The sequence below is a fragment of the Lithobates pipiens genome, unplaced genomic scaffold (assembly GCF_037356315.1).
Source record: "Lithobates pipiens isolate NorthernLeopardFrog02 unplaced genomic scaffold, aLitPip1_a1.2 Scaffold_16, whole genome shotgun sequence".
NCBI classification, from domain to species: domain Eukaryota; kingdom Metazoa; phylum Chordata; class Amphibia; order Anura; family Ranidae; genus Lithobates; species Lithobates pipiens.
In genome coordinates, this window is record NW_027507748.1 from 385,066,139 (window position 1) to 385,082,939 (window position 16,801).

At 45.2% G+C, this 16,801-nt stretch overlaps 1 protein-coding gene across 1 annotated transcript in view; it reads right to left on the reverse strand.

Moving 5' to 3' along the window:
* LOC143983030 (multidrug and toxin extrusion protein 2-like) overlaps positions 1-13,024 on the reverse strand; it is a 197,111-nt gene extending 184,087 nt beyond the window's left edge. The window contains exon 1 of the mRNA XM_077482257.1: positions 12,785-13,024. Coding sequence (XP_077338383.1) covers positions 12,785-12,925 — 141 coding nt within the window. The 5' untranslated portion in view covers positions 12,926-13,024. The remainder of the gene's footprint in view (positions 1-12,784) is intronic.
* Between the last annotated feature and the right edge of the window lie 3,777 nt (positions 13,025-16,801).

Here is a 16,801-nt window from a genome sequence, read left to right on the forward strand (position 1 = left end):
GAACGAACTTAACAGAAGTCACTGAAGAACAACAAGGCCTGTGAAGAGTGAGCTGAAAGTCAGCAACGAGCGCAGCAGATCGCACTGCAAAATACAGAGACGACCTGACTACACGCACTAAAAAACAGATACAAACCTCACAAGCACAAACTGAAAAGCAGTTAAACGTTCTGAAAAATACGAGTTTGAAAAGCGCGAATCGTCTCTCACCAAACTTCTGCTAACACGAGGTAAACACGAAATTAGCAGAAGGAGCCCAAAGTGTGGCGCACTTGGTATTGTACTTCCGTTTTATAGTCTAGTCAGACCTGGTGTACGTCACCGCCTACCAGACGGGTGGACTTTGTTGTGATCATGTGTAGGCAAGTCCGTTTCCACGGAACTCTGTCAGAACTCCGGCGGAACTCCGTTGGAAACTCCTTCGGAGTTCAGTCCGCTCGTGTGTACGCGGCATAAGGTGTTAGGCACGTGTAAGGATGTGTTGTACTGAGCTCCATGAGCAGTAATCCTTTGATGAGAGCCAGCCATCCTGACCGACTCCGTTCTGATGTCTCCGTAATGGACTAAATGAATGGTACCCAGGCCTCGTCATCCGAAGACACAAGGTTTTGCTTGTGAATGCTTTTAAAGCTGGGCCCTGGGATCCAGTACTTTTTGGTAGTAAAGCCAATAAAAGTTTACTGGCAGTGTCCTCTCACAGGTCCGGGATTACAGGATTACCTGAGTGTACCCCTGTTCCTGAAGGTTTCCTTTCAAGGTCTCGGAACCTACCGTGAAGGGCGAAGATTGTTTTTTTTCTGCTCTGCTACTTCCACGCCTTCTCCGCAGGATTAAGCAGGAACAGAAGGAGGTTAATCTGGTGGCCCCAGCTGGGTCCCAGAAGATCTTAATTTATCGAGATCATAAAGATAGCAGTATGAGTCCTTTGGACTCTGCCATTATAGCCAGACCTTCTATGTAAAGGCGACCGCTCAGGTTCGCAAAACACAGGTTTTGTTTGTACTGCCAGAGGGTCCAAGATATGGACAGGCAGCGTCAAGATCCACTATTTTCCAAATGGGTTTGTCAAGTGATCAAGCTTCAGCTTAAAGAAGAAAAGAGTGTACCCCTGTTCCTGAAGGTTTCCTTTCAAGGTCTCGGAACCTACCGTGAAGGGCGAAGATTGTTTTTTTTCTGCTCTGCTACTTCCACGCCTTCTCCGCAGGATTAAGCAGGAACAGAAGGAGGTGATTCTGGTGGCCCCAGCTGGGTCCCAGAAGATCTTAATTTATCAAGATCATAAAGATAGCAGTATGAGTCCTTTGGACTCTGCCATTATAGCCAGACCTTCTTGCACAAGATCCGGTATTACATCCTACATTACGGTCAATCAGGTTTGACTGTTGAATCCCACTCTATAAAAGATTGTGGGTGATCTCCTTCAGTAGTATCTACTTTGACTAAGGCCAGGAAGCCAGCTTCCAGAGTCAATTACTTTTGAATCTGGAAGGCATAGGTTTCTTGGTATGGATCCAGGGGTTGGTGCCCCAGGAAGTATGTCAATAGGCAGGATTCCTGATTCCTGCATATGGGATCTGAAAGGAAGCTGGCCTTGACTTTTATCAAGAGCCAGATCCAGGCCATGTTGATGTCTTTTCCTATGGCCTTTTGCTTCCAACTCTTGGTGCGTAGCTTATTCAGGGGGGTAACACGGTTTATACCCCTATCAAGGCACCTTTAAATCCTCAGGATTTAAAATTGGTCTTTTCGGCTTTGCTGAATCAGCCATTTGAACCTTAAGAGAAATTCTCTTGGTTCTTTGACAAGAATGATAATCTTTTTTGCTTGCCATTTCTTCTGCTAGAAGAGTGTGTGTGTGCACATGTGTCTGTATGTGTGTGTGTGCACATGTGTCTGTGTGTGTGCACATGTGTCTGTCTGTGTGTGTGCACATGTGTCTGTATGTGTGTGTGCACATGTGTCTGTATGTGTGTGTGTGTGCACATGTGTCTGTATGTGTGTGTGTGCGCACATGTGTCTGTATGTGTGTGTGTGCGCACATGTGTCTGTATGTGTGTGTGTGCGCACATGTGTCTGTATGTGTGTGTGTGCGCACATGTGTCTGTATGTGTGTGTGTGCACATGTGTCTGTATGTGTGTGTGTGCACATGTGTCTGTGTCTGTATGTGTGCACATGTGTCTGTATGTGTGCACATGTGTCTGTATGTGTGTGTGTGCACATGTGTCTGTATGTGTGTGTGTGCACGTGTGTGTGTGTGCGTGTGTGTGCACGTGTGTCTGTATGTGTGTGTGCGCACATGTGTGTGTGTGTGCGTGTGTGTGCACATGTGTCTGTATGTGTGTGTGCGCGTGTGCGCACATGTGTCTGTGTGTTTTTTTTTTTATTGCACTGCACCAAAAGCACCCTACATTTTCCAATGTGTGGGGTACCATTAAGAATTAACGGTGCCCCCTAAAGTGCAGAGCATTCGCCTGTGTGTTGGGAACGAGTGCGACAAAGGCAAGAGAATTCTTGTTGGGCTGTGTATTAGTGCTCGGATGGACACACTTAGACCGAATTTTCAATGGTTCAAAGAATGTCAGGCAAAATGGTCGGCCCTCAGGCATGTTCACTTCATCAAATCCGGCCCACTTTGAAAAAATTTTGGACACCCCTGTCCTATGCAGAAGAAGCACTCCATCCACATAGTTCCCAACTGTCCCTGATTTCGAGGGACTGTCCCTGATATGGAACAATGTCCCTCTTTCCTCCTTATCTGTCCCTCATTTTGGTCTGCTCTACATAGTTGTATATAAAATGCACTTTCTATCTTTCAAAAAGTGTTTTCCAGCACTAAACCTTTCATCCAATTTCTAAATTGCTGCATTTGTAAATTTCAAAAGCCAATATAAAGGAATAGTAGTGGTAAAAAAAATATTATAATTCTCCTTTAAGTGTGGCAGGGGTGTGTCTTATGACTTTTTTTACAAATTTCCAAAAGTGCAGCGATCTATGCCCAGAAGTGGGAGCAAATACCTGGATTTGACAGGTATCTGCTACCCCCTCCACCCTGAAAGGTGCCAAATGTGACACTGGAGGGGGGGGGGGGTTCCATTTCTGGGTGGAACTCCACTTTAACGCTACAGTATAAATACTTTTTCTCTATTTTTTTTTTTTATAAATGATCACATTTCCTTTGTTCTCTGTTACATAGGAGCTGGGGGAGGGGAAACAGCATCACACTGAGCTTTCCAGTGAATGGCTGTGCGGGGGGGGGGGGGGGGGGGGCGGTCTGATCATGGAAGTAGAGCAGGCTGAGTTCCCAGCATAGCTATAAAACTGATCATGGTGTGTTCTCCTGCATAGTGTGATCAGATTTTAATAGGAAAGCAGAGAAAAGCAGGACCACCAGGGATTTCACACAAAGGAAGCACTACAAAGAGAACAGGGAACTTTTTCATACAAGTATACAGCAGGCACATGTCAGAAATATGAAATGTTGAGCCATTATTTGTTTTATTTGATTACTATTGCCGTGCTGAGCAAGGGATTGTTTTAAAGTAATACTAAAGTCTTGTTTTTTTTTTCGGTAAAAATAACAAACATGCTATACTTACCTGCTCTGTGCAGTGGTTTTGCACAGAGCAGCCCAGATCCTCCTCTTCTCGGGTCCCTCTTCGTTGCTCCTGGCCCCTCCCTCCAGTTGAGTGTCCCCACAGCAAGCAGCTTGGTATGGGGCAGCCGAGCTGAGCCACAGCTCCCTGTGCCCATTTAGACACCAAGCTGTGGCCCGATATGGTCCTGCCCCCTTTCTCTCCTTATCGGTTCACTGATTGATTGACAGCAAGGGGAGCCAATGTCGCCATGCTGCTGTCTCAGCCAATTGGGGGGAGGGGGATCCTGGACAGTCCAGTCTCTTGTGCAACATTTATCATGCAACAATTTTCTTTATTCTTGTATTTAAAATGTTCTATGACTTGTGGGCGAGTCCAAGATGGCGCTGAGAGTGAATGTGTAATCACGAGGCTCTCAACTCTGGCACTCTTATCCACCCATTTATTGGTGCATGGTGAGTTCTTTCCTCCTCGAACTGACTCCCCCACCTCCTGCAATCCCGCGGGATATGACCAGAGGCAGAAGCGCCAGTTCAACATGCCATACAGCCTATCAAGAGGGTGTCAAGCCCTTGACAGGAACTCCCTCCGCTACTGCCTGCAACATGGCGACTCTGACCACTGACCCGCAGCCTACGGCATTGGCCTCTAAGACCTTTGACTGCCTAATGCAGGCTATCAAAAGCTGTCAATCTGCTCTTACTACAAAGATTGACCATGTGCACAATGAACTAGCAGGGACCTGGATAGGTTCCAAAAGCGGATTACCAAGGCCGAGCAGCTAGTGTCTTTGGTGGAAGACGTCCAGAGGGATCACAGGGTGGACCTCCATACTCTAAAGTTTAAGGTTAAGTACCTGGAAGCAAGGGCTGAAGATGCCAAAAACCACAACCGCAGGAACAACCTGAAGGTGCACAGGGCTCGGACCATATCACCTTCACCAAAATTCTGCTACAATCTCTCCTGCCTTGGGCTAAATTCTTACCTTATGGCATTTGTGATTTATGATTTGAATACCTAGACCCCATTATGTTTTTTACAATATAGAATATAATTTTGGCATTAATATTCCTGGTTTATACAGTTGTGCCCAGGGGCGGACTGACCATTCGGCCACTCGGGCACTGCTCGAGGGCCCTGGGCCACTAGGGGGCCCCATCAGGGCTGTCAGCCTCAGTAAAACCAGGGACAGTATGTAAAAATCTGTGTTTTTTTTTTTTTTACATCTGTCGCTGAAATGTCCCTTACCGACATCCTTTTGGTCTAAAAATCCAGAGATTATAGCTGCCCCACCTCTCCAGTACCTTCTCAGCCAATAAAAACATGTCTGTGTATACTGTGTGTGTGTGTATATACTGTGTGGCCCCATAATCCCTGATTGCCTGGGGGCCCCATAATCTCCTATTGCCCGAGGGCCTCATGAGTTGTCAGTATGCCCCTGGTTGTGCCCCCACTCATTCACAGTTTGCGCCCATTAGGGGGGGTTGGGTGGTCTGGAGGCATGTTTCCTTAAATATGCCAACACTTTAAGAGTTCCAATTCTGACTCTTTAAGTGGATCTACTTTATCATAAGTCATGTTTTCAGATATGAGTCTTGTTAGTCATACAGTGACATCTATATTCATTTTATTTTATTATTATTCATATTTGTGACTGTTTCCCATGTATAAGCCTACTAATTGATATGTACTTCTCATGAAAAACCTTAAGAAAAACATTGAACGAGAAATTCTCGCCTTATTTTAAGGTTGAAGGAGCGCATTGCATGCCCACGGCTCCACCCTGCACCTTTATTTTTAAGCTCCTGAATTTTAGAGACCGAGATCCTGTGGTTTGTGAAGCTCGCAATCAAGGATAATTGCTCTACGATAAATGCAAAGGCTAAATTTGCCCCAAAAACTTGAAATACAGTATGTTATTTTTCTGCAAAACTGCATGTACAAGATGGCAACCAGGTGCACTGCTTTACTTCTCAGGAGGATGCTGCTTCCTAGATAAAAACTCTGCAAGTAGTCTGTTTTTCTTTTCTTTTTGGGTCCTCTAGTTGTTTGCTCTGGGAGCTCCATGGGACTCTTTACTATGTTTGCATGTTTTCTGCTGTGAGGGCTGAACACCTGTTTTCCTGTTCTGTTAAATGTTGGTGCCCACTCTACCTGCAGTGCTGTAGTCATCTCCTGGGCATCTATATATTGCAATTAGGGCCTTTTTGGATATATACTCCTCTTTCTTTGCCCATCATTCTGGAAGTACCTATACTGAACCCTTTGGAACGCCCTTTGGAAGTTTATTAGGTAATCTTTCTGATTAATGTTTAAATACATCTGTTCAAGTAGTGTACGTATGAGTAATCCAGCTGACCTGCAGCACACTTCTTTACCGGAGGGACTATGCCTACTGAAACTCCTTCCACTTTTTGTAGACCTGCGTGTCTTTTGCATTGTGCCCTCTACGAGTAGCCTCTTTGGGTTGGGGATGGATGCCACCCTCAGTTTTAAGGGGGTGGGTGGAGTGATTTGGTTTTCAGTGGGACAGTTCACTTTTAGTTTGGTTTCTTGGTTTTCTTTTCATGATTTTATTACATATGCTTATGTCTTTTTGGTACAGTATGCCTGCTATTGCATGTTCTCTTCTGTGTCCCCTGTTATTCTCTCTGGGTCCAGCTCTCTACTGGTGGATGGTGTTATCCCATACATGCCCCCCCCCCCCCCCCCCCATGGCCATCATGTCTTCTTATAGCTTAGTCTTGAGGAATGTGAGGGTTCTAAACTCGCTGGTTAAGCCCTCAGTGTTTAAATACCCAAAAACCTAAAATCCACATATAACTGTATGTGTCTTTCAGGAGATGCAACATCTTGGTAGTAAGACCCTGAGTCTAAAAAAACATGGGTTGGAAACCATTACCATTCTACCCATTCTAAATTTGCCAGAGGTGTAAGTGTACTGGTGTGTAAAACCTTGCCTTTTAAACTGCTGGATCTGGTGCTGGATGTAGGTTATGTCATTATACATGCATATATTTCATGTTTGCAGACAGTTCTGGTAGGTCTACTTGTGTCATGGATCTGCCACCTAAGGGTTAACTTAGTCCAGGCTGATTTCAGTGATTGGCAACAGGCTGCCTTATTTAAACGCCTCAGCAGTCCTTGCTGTCTGATCTGCAGCTTTGTGTATGTGTTTCCTAAAGATCTGATACTTGCTCCTGTTTGATCCAGCTTGTTTTGAGACTGTTCCCGTTATCTGCCTGCATCTGACCCTTGGCTTGTTTGACAATTCTTTCTGCCTGCTCCTCTTGTACCTCCGTTACCAGCCTTCTTACCAACCCAGCCTGCCTGACATTCCAAGACTCTGCTCCAGTCTATTATACTTACCTACTTCAGCCATCCAGCTCCAGTACTGGTTTGCCTCACCTGTCTGCTGACCCATTCAGTCTGCTCACCTTTCTGCTGACCCATTCAGTCTGCTCACCTGTCTGCTGATCCATTCAGTCTGCTCACCTGTCTGCTGATCCATTCAGTCTGCTCACCCGTCTGCTGATCCATCCAGCCTTCTGGTCCTGTCTGCTGTGCCGGTCATCTGACACATCTGCCGTTGATCCTGCCAGGCACTCCCATGCCACCTGTCTGCTCTACCAGGGGCTGCAAGTCAGATACATAAGGGAGGCCTTCCTCTGCACTCATCAGTCAGGCAGGTGAGAATGTGACAACTTGTCTCCGCCTGTATCAGATTACCTTCCCGAGGCCGAGATGCCGAGAGCGGCTCCCCTTGCGGCTGAGCACAGTATACCCCTGAAGTTGGCACAGAGGGTATAATGCTCAAAGAAGCACAGGTTGCCACCAGGATGTTCAGGATTTGAGCAGATGACCACTGCAGGCAACTTGAGGAGGTGCTGGAAGCAGTCCTTAAGGAGTGTAGACAGGATACAGGGCATAGGGTATCCAGGGAAGTCAGCAAAGGCCTGGCCGAGGATCCAACACCGGTGATAATACACGGGTAGGTGGACTGGTGTAGGAAATAGCAAAGTCTCTATGGCAGGCCGGGGTCACACACAAGTAGCAGAGGTATTCAGATAGAAACAAGTCCTTTAAACAGTCCAAGGTCATACACAGGCAAGCAGACTGGTTAGGCAGAAGAGTAGTCCTTAGGGTAAGCCGGATCAGAGCCAGGAGAAGATCAGGGTAAGCCATAGAACAATCTAGGTGCAGGTTCTGGAACTCAGGGAGAGCTGAAGACAATCAGACAGAGGCATCCTTATATAGGCCAGCCGGGGGAACCATCTTTCAGATGATGTGCCTATGGTGCCCATTTCTTCTACTGGCAAGATTGCCAGTACTTCCAGGGCCTATTCCCTGACAGTGCCCCCCCCAAGGGGCACCCTCCGGATGCCCAATTTAACATTCTCTCTGGGAGTCTGCTGTGGAAGGCTTGTAATAGTTGTGGGGCATGTATATTGCTTGAGGGCTCCCAGGAATTATCCTCTGGAGGGTACCCCTTCCATGTGATGAGCTAATGTACTTGTCTCCCTCTTTTCCTGTAATCCAAGATGGTCTCTACCTCAAATTCAGTCTCACCTCCTACTAAGACTGGAGGGGGTGGTAATTCTTCTTTCTGAGAAGGGACTGGGAACTGTTGATTTCAACAGTGAAGCATGAAATACAGGGTGAATCTTGTAGGAACTGGACAATGCCAATTCAAAGGCTACTAGATTTACTACCTTCTTGATCGTAAAAAGACCAATGAACCTTGGTCCCAGTTTTTGTGATGGACATGAGAGTTTGAGGTTTATTGCCGACAGCCAGACTTCATCTCCTACCTTGAAAGTAGGGCTGTCTTTTCTCCCCCTATCTTGCATGGCTTCCCAAAGTTGTTGATAATTGTATTGGATGAATTTTATCCTGTCCTGGACTGTAGGTCTGCTGACACCCTCCTGCCATCCGATCCGACAAGATCTGCTGAAAACAGACGGAAGGCGATATGGATGAAAACAGACATGCTGTCCTTTTTCATCCGATCTTCCCATAGAGAACAACAACGTGGTCTGAGAGGTCTGTTCCAAATATATTAAAGAAAAGTACTTTTAAATGTAGATGGAATCTAATAATCATGTATATTTTGTAAACAAAGGAGGATGAATTTGTCATCCTATTATTGGAGGTGAATATTACAATGGGTCCAACCGACCATAGGTAATCTAAATAATGACCATGAAAAGGAAAGGGAAAAAAAAGGAAGAGAAAAAGATAAGGGAAAAGGGTTAAACATTGAAAGTATTGTATGCCATAATTGTTAAGCAATTTTTAAGTGGAAATGGCTCTAGAATTATCGATCTGATATTTAATCCAGGATTTTACAGCTTTCTCACAGAGAATGTTAATGTACAATGACCTGTAGATATGGTATTTTTTTTTTCAATAAAGTGAGAAAAAGTGAATAAATGCATGTGTACTGCAATACATCTCTCCCATGTGCCCTAGGGGTGCTGTTAAATAAATACATAAATGTCCCTAATACCCTAGCTTCTACCTCTGTGGAACTACAAATAAAGAATATGCATAGGGGTTATTTGCGAAAGTCAAATCCACTTTGCACTGAAAGTGCACTTGGAAATGCAGTCGCTCTAAATCTAATGCCGCGTACACACAAGCGGACTGTATGGCCTACTTAGTCCGTCATACAATCCGACGGACAGTCCGTCATACTTTCGACTGAACGGACTTGACCACACACGGATGCACAAACAGTCCGTCGAAAGCTTGCGCGATGACGTGTACAGCACGTACGACGGGACTAGAAATAGGAAGTCCAATACACAGCAAAGCACCTTTCCGCCGTGTAAATCCTTTCTGAGCATGCGCCATTCTTAGTCCGTCGAACTAGCCTACTGACGAGCGGATTGTCTGCTGAAACCAAAGTACGACGGACAGAATTTCCAAAAATCCGAAATACTTAGTACGCCAGACTGCACGCTGAAAAAGTCCGCTGAAGCCCACACACGAGCGGACTGTCCGCTGAAATGTGTTTCGGCGGACTAAGTAGGCCATACAGTCCACCCGTGTGTACGCGGCATAAGGGGTAGATCTGAAACGAGGGGAAGCTCTGCTGAGTTTATCATCCAATCATGTGCAAGCTAAAATGCTGTTTTTTTTTAATTCCTTGCATGTCCCCCTCAGGTCTACAGCGACTTTACTTCCAAGTGCACTTTCAGTGCAACGTGGATTTGCCTTTAGTAAATAACCCCGTAGTGTATAAAACCAAATAAAAATAGTACTAAAAACACCTCCCAAATGTCATGTGCAAATATATATCTATAGAGATATCTATATAGAGATATATATATATATATATATATATACGTATATGTATATATATATGTATATGTATGTATTTATCACAAAAGTAGAATCTAGGGTATTAGGGACATTTTTTTGGAAGGGGTTCCCTGAGAATTATTTAGAGTGCTCCTCTGGGGTAAAAAGGTTGAGAAAGGCTAATCTAGCCTTTTTCTAGAGAAAAACTTATTGACTCTGGCCCAACCCCTGCATTCATTTGATTTATACTCTTTGAATAATGGAAGTGTGACGGACTGGGGTTTATATGGTCACAAAACAGACACCCCAAAGCAAAGTACATATTCATTTTTTTTATATTTCTAAACATCTCCCTTCTATTCTATTAATAACCAGTAGATGGCAGAGAAGGTACACAAACAGAGTCTATAAGGCCACACACCATGTGACTGGAAATTAAACTACTTCCAGCCATAAAGTCAGTGGTCATATCTCATGCTGTTTGTGTGATTCTTTGCAGGTACGTACTCTAAATTGTTCCTAATCTGTATTAACCTGTGATAGAAAGATTCCTAAACATCTTGAGCAGATGCAGAAAAAGTCTCAGCAGATTTTATGCTATAGTTTTGCTGTAATTAGAAGTTTAGAACAGCATGTGTCAGAAACAAGTGAAAAGTGCATAAGAACATGAAAATACTGCATTAGTCAAAACAAATGTCTATGATAAACACTAAACCTTTCTAAATAGGTATATTTAAACCTGATTTATTGGAAATTGCATAGATTTATAGAAGCACATGGTTTCTGTTATTTAATATAGAAAAAAACCTATTGTATGTAAAGCTTATGTATTGCATCATACAGACATGCAATGTGCACCATCTAGTGGTTAAAAAAGAGTACTACCATGAAAATATTTGTATTAAAGCAATGCATTGCCAGTATGATTATTGCACACTTAAAATGTACCAGAGAGATAAAGATAATTATCTATAACACTGAATAACAGGGATATATATGTTATTAAATTTAGTAATGTTCATTGTTGTAACTACGTTTTAAAATACTTTAGTTAAAATCGGTATTATATATATTGTTAATGGTTATAAACATGTGACTATAAAAATGTAAAAGATGTATTGTTATGTAAAAATTAAACTACTTCCAGCCATAAAGTCAGTGGTCATATCTCATGCTGTTTGTGTGATTCTTTGCAGTCCACGCCAAGCTGATCACCTTATCTCATTGCGTCTACAATCATCGGCTCTCTTAATTCACATTTTGAGGCCGGTAACAGAAGCTCATCATATATGGGCATTACTTAGGCAAATACAGCCTGCCTCACAATACCCACTCTTACAGACTGGCATCCACCCTTGAAGGCATAACATCTCCCAGGAGCCAGCCAACTGATTGCATCAAGGTTGTGGGCTCTTGAGAGGAGTGCTGTGGCAGGGTGCTGTGATGTTTACAAAAAGCAACCTGCCAGCCCCACCCACCATAATCTGACTACATTGCATAGAAAAGCACATAGATCTAGTGGTGTCATCATCACGGGGTCTAAAATAACCCTCTAATTTTTGATAAGATGTTTTATTTAATAACATCATTTACATGTTAATGAGGTGGGACAGAGAAGCAAGGGAAGGCTAAATATAAGCAGATTAAACTAATCTTTAACCACTTAAGGACCAGGCCTCTTTTTCAGACTCAGTGTTTACATGTTTAAAAATGTTTTGCTAGAAAATTATTTAGAACCCCCAAACATTTTATATTGTTTTTTTTCTAACACCCTAGAGAATAAAACGGCGGTCATTACAATACTTTTTTTCACACCGTATTTGCGCAGCGGTCTTACAAGTGCACTTTTTTGAATAAAAAAAATAAGACAACAGAAAAATTAGCTCAATTTTTTTATATTGTGAAAAATAATGTTACACTGAGTATATTGATACCCAACATGTCATGCTTCAAAATTGCACCCGCTCGTGGAATGGTGTCAAACTTTTAGCCTCAAAAATCTCCATAAGCGACATTTAAAAAATTCTACAGGTTGCATTTTTTGCTTTACAGAGGAGCTCTAGGACTAGAATTATTGCTCTCACTCTACCGATCGCGGCAATACCTCACATGTGTAGTTTGACTACCATTTTCATATGCGGCGCTACTCACGTATGCGCTCGCTTCTGCGCGCTCGTTGGGACGGGGTGTTTTTAAAAACATTTATTTTTTATTTTTTTATTATTTATTTTAATTGATTTTATTTATTTTTACACTGTTTAAAAAAATGGATCTCTTTTATTCATATTACAAGGAATGTAAACATCCCTTGTAATAGAAAAAAGCATGACAGTTCCTCTTAAATATGAGATCTGGGGTCAAAAAGTCCTCAGATCTCATATTTTAACTTAAATGCAATAAAAAAAAAAAAAATGGCATTTGAAAAAATGACATTGAAAAAATGTGCCTTTAAGAGGTATTGGGAGAAGTGACGTTTTGATGTTGCTTCCGCCCTCCTATGGTATAGAGACCAGTGGGGGGCCATCTTACCCTCACTCGTCTCTATACCCAGCACAGGAAAGGACCCGATCGCCTCCGCTGCTACCGACGGCTCCGGTAAGCAGTGGAGAGCAGCGGGAGGGGGGGTGGCACCTCTCCTGCCGCCGATAGCAGTGATCTTGTGGTGAGCCCTCCTCAGAGACCACTGTTATCGCACACACGACCAGCGCCTGAAGAGATGGATATCTCGGTTGTGGCAGCAGCTGCTGCCGTTACCGAGATATCCCTCTTCAAAAAATGGACATACATCGGCGTGCGCTGGTCGTAAAGTGGTTAATGATCATAGTCAGAAGATAACACTCTTGAAAACCTGCGTACGCAATTAATGAAATAAATCATGTCTTACCACAGGGATGGCCAACCCGAACTGCTTCTTTGCTTCATTACAAAATCCATAAGGTACCAGTTGACGGAACAATCTCTTAATTCCATGAGGTTTGTCTGATAGAGGAGAGGTCTCCTTGGCTTCTTCCTTGTGTATTGTCATTGTTCTCCCTGATAAATGTACAATTTTGTAGAACTCCTACATCAGAGCATGCAGTGAGAGGTCCACTGTGCACTGATGCACTGAACGTTTGACAAGGCTTTGCCTGGAGAGGTGAAGTGTAAAAGAATTCATCACTGCATGTTTCACAGACTACACTCAATAGGAGGAGAGCATACCGTAACCTGATCCTACCATGTTTATCATGATCTCTCTATGGAAAGAAAGAAAATTGATGGGAAACTACCTTGACTAAGGGAGATGCCTATTTCGTGAGGCTCCCCAAACAACACAATACCCCCTCTTAACGAAAATAGCTTATAAATTGACCAGACGACACATTCTCTTCTTTTGGAGTCGAATGGCCATAGCAGCCTTCTTTTTATTATTATCAACATATGAAAATACAAAAATCTTATAAAAAACATAACTTAATGCATATAAATACATTTTACAACAAAAACATTATAAACCCAATATATAAATAACCCAGTATTACACATTTTGATCTAGAGGTCTTTGAAGGTAAATTATCATTTTCAACCAACTAGTTGTATCGGTACACCCATGAACAGGCCCCCCGCCGCGTATTACGAAAGCTCGGGGACAAAAAACCATCAACTTCCTTCCAGATACAACCTTCTGCACCATCTTTACCATTTAAGGGAATGGACACCCATATCTCCATATGAGCCCAACTCCCCTAGACCTCCATTATTTTTTAGCACCACCTTCAAAGACCCCATAGACCCAATGCTGCTACGACAAAATAAAACAACCATTCTAACAAGCCCACCACCGTTAAGAAAAAGACCTCCCAATGGAAAACAAAAAATGCCCCAAGACCAAACCCACCTGTACCCATAACCACAATAAGGGGAGGGAGGGTGGGAAACAGCTCCTTCACTATCACTAAAATGGCGCCGACTGTTCGCGCGTGCGCGCAAGCTCCGCCCACCCCGACGCACGTCGTCACGTCACAGCATACTCACCTTGCTTCCGCCGCCTCACGTCTGCCTCCCCTCGTCATGCCGGGCCCTCCCCCTAGTGCCTGTGTCCGGGCCGTTCCTTGACTAAGGGAGATGCCTATTTCGTGAGGCTCCCCAAACAACACAATACCCCCTCTTAACGAAAATAGCTTATAAATTGACCAGACGACACATTCTCTTCTTTTGGAGTCGAATGGCCATAGCAGCCTTCTTTTTATTATTATCAACATATGAAAATACAAAAATCTTATAAAAAACATAACTTAATGCATATAAATACATTTTACAACAAAAACATTATAAACCCAATATATAAATAACCCAGTATTACACATTTTGATCTAGAGGTCTTTGAAGGTAAATTATCATTTTCAACCAACTAGTTGTATCGGTACACCCATGAACAGGCCCCCCGCCGCGTATTACGAAAGCTCGGGGACAAAAAACCATCAACTTCCTTCCAGATACAACCTTCTGCACCATGTTTACCATTTAAGGGAATGGACACCCATATCTCCATATGAGCCCAACTCCCCTAGACCTCCATTATTTTTTAGCACCACCTTCAAAGACCCCATAGACCCAATGCCACAGCACGCGCACGTGAAAACCTTACGTGCGTGTCGCCCTCCACAACCTAAACGCCCGCTGAATGCCATCCTGCAAACCCAGCTGCCAAAGATCAATCCCGATGGCATTCAGGTGTACACCATCTGTACGCAAAAAACGCCAAGTCTCCTCCTCCAAATCCCGGTGACGAACCGCCAAACCCCCGTTCCGCACAAAGAACTTGGCCACCGCTTTGTTCACCTTAACCCGAGCTCTGTTCAGGCCCGCAACAGAGCGAGCCAAGCGCCAAGCAGTCCTGGCCACAATGTCAGACCATACAAAAATAGTGTCTGGAAAAGAAGATTGCAGCCGTAATAGATCAAATTTGATGTCCCGCACCAACTCCCGCGCGCAGCGCAAACCCAGATCGTTACCCCCAACATGCAAGAGAACCACATCAGGGGGACGGTCCAACCGTGCGTACCGGTGCATTTCGGGCACCACCCTGGACCACAACATACCCGGGACTCCCAACCAGCGCACCGTGCCCTCCTCCCTGGACAAACCCAACAGCCTGCCATCTCTTCTGACATCCGCCCTCCTGGCACCCCAATAGACGTAAGAATGTCCCATGATCCAAACCAGGCAGGAGTCTGAATCTGCAAGAAAAAAGAAAAACACAGAAATAGGACGGGGGAGGAGGGGGAGGGGGGGGGGAATGTCACACGGCAGCTCCCACCCGCTACAACATAAACAGGAAAGGAAGAGACAAACAGAAGGAAAAACCAGGTGAAAAAAAATGCACAACCGGAAAGCACCTCCTACCCCCGTGCCCGACCGTACGTAAGATTTCACAACAAATGGGGGCGCACATATAATTTAAACCGCGCTGACTCCCAGCGACCGATTTTCTGAACCACCCTGTCATCCAGACCCCACCGAACCGCCTCTGTAGCTGCCCCGATGCGGAACGAATGAGAAGAGTAATTCGCGGCCGGCAATCCCGCAGCCGCCAAGCATTTCTTGAACACCGCCTGAAACTGAAATCGGGACACAGCAGAGCCATCCCCGTGCTGGAAGAAAACCCCCCCAACCGGAGGCCTGAGCCGACAAAATTCCCCCACAGCCGCCACCGGACACAAGGGAGAACCCGGAATCGACCTCAGCTCCACCCAGGCCCCCTTGCCCAATTGATCGGTCTTTGACCTCTTCAAGAACACACTCAGCGTATCGTCACGCACCAACACATCCCCCGCATCCAGACCACCTACCCCCTTCTTGCTCCTACTCACCAACTCGCCCACCCGAAAGGCCCCGAAAAAGGCCAGTACAAAGACAGCCCGAAACAAAACCCTCTCAAACTGCGAAAAACAAACGACCCCCAACTGCGCCACCACCTCCCCTAAAATCCGAAAAGAAACCGGGCGCCTCCTGTCAGCTGCCGTGCGACCCGAGCGATAGCCACGCATGGCGCGCCGGACCATGAAAGCCTTAGTAGCATCCCGCTGACCCGCCAACTGGAACATGAAGGCCAAAGCGGCCAATTTTTTGGACATATGGGATGCCGACACCCCACTCTCGAAATTCCTACCCACAAAATATAGCAGCACATGAACCCTGTCCTCATCGAGAGCACAGTCCCCCACTTCCCGCATCAGGGCACCCCATTCCAGCCAAACCTTGCTGTACGCCCTCCAAGTAGCCTCGGAAACCGATCTGCGAATCAACATCTGGGCTGTGGCAACACGATGTCCCATAACCAATCCGGGCAAGGAATCCCGCTCACCTCCGCATCCGGAGCCAATTGACGAAATCTGTCCCACTGGAAACGAGACAACGCATCAGCCACTGAATTATCAACCCCCGGAACATGTACAGCAGTCACAAAACAATTAATGCATAAACACCTTAGAACCAAGTGTCGCAACAAGCGCACCACCGGAGGGGAGGAGGCCGTGTTATTGTTAATGGCCTGCACCACCCCCATATTGTCACAATGAAAACGCACGCGGCGGTCCCGGAACTCCTCACCCCACAGCTCAACCGCCAGCACGATGGGAAACAATTCCAACACCGCCAAGTTGCGAGTCAAACCATCCACCCTCCAAGCCTCCGGCCACTCACCCGCACTCCACCGACCCCGATAAAAAGCCCCGAAGCCGCACAAACCAGCCGCATCGGTGAACAATTCCATATCAAAATTCGACACCACCTGCCCCAACCAGAGAGAGCGGCCATTATACGTCGCAAGGAAGGAGTCCCACACCCTCAAATCTGCCCTATGCTCCCGCCCCAACCGAACAAAATGATGCGGCGCCTTAACACCGGCCGTGGCCGCCGC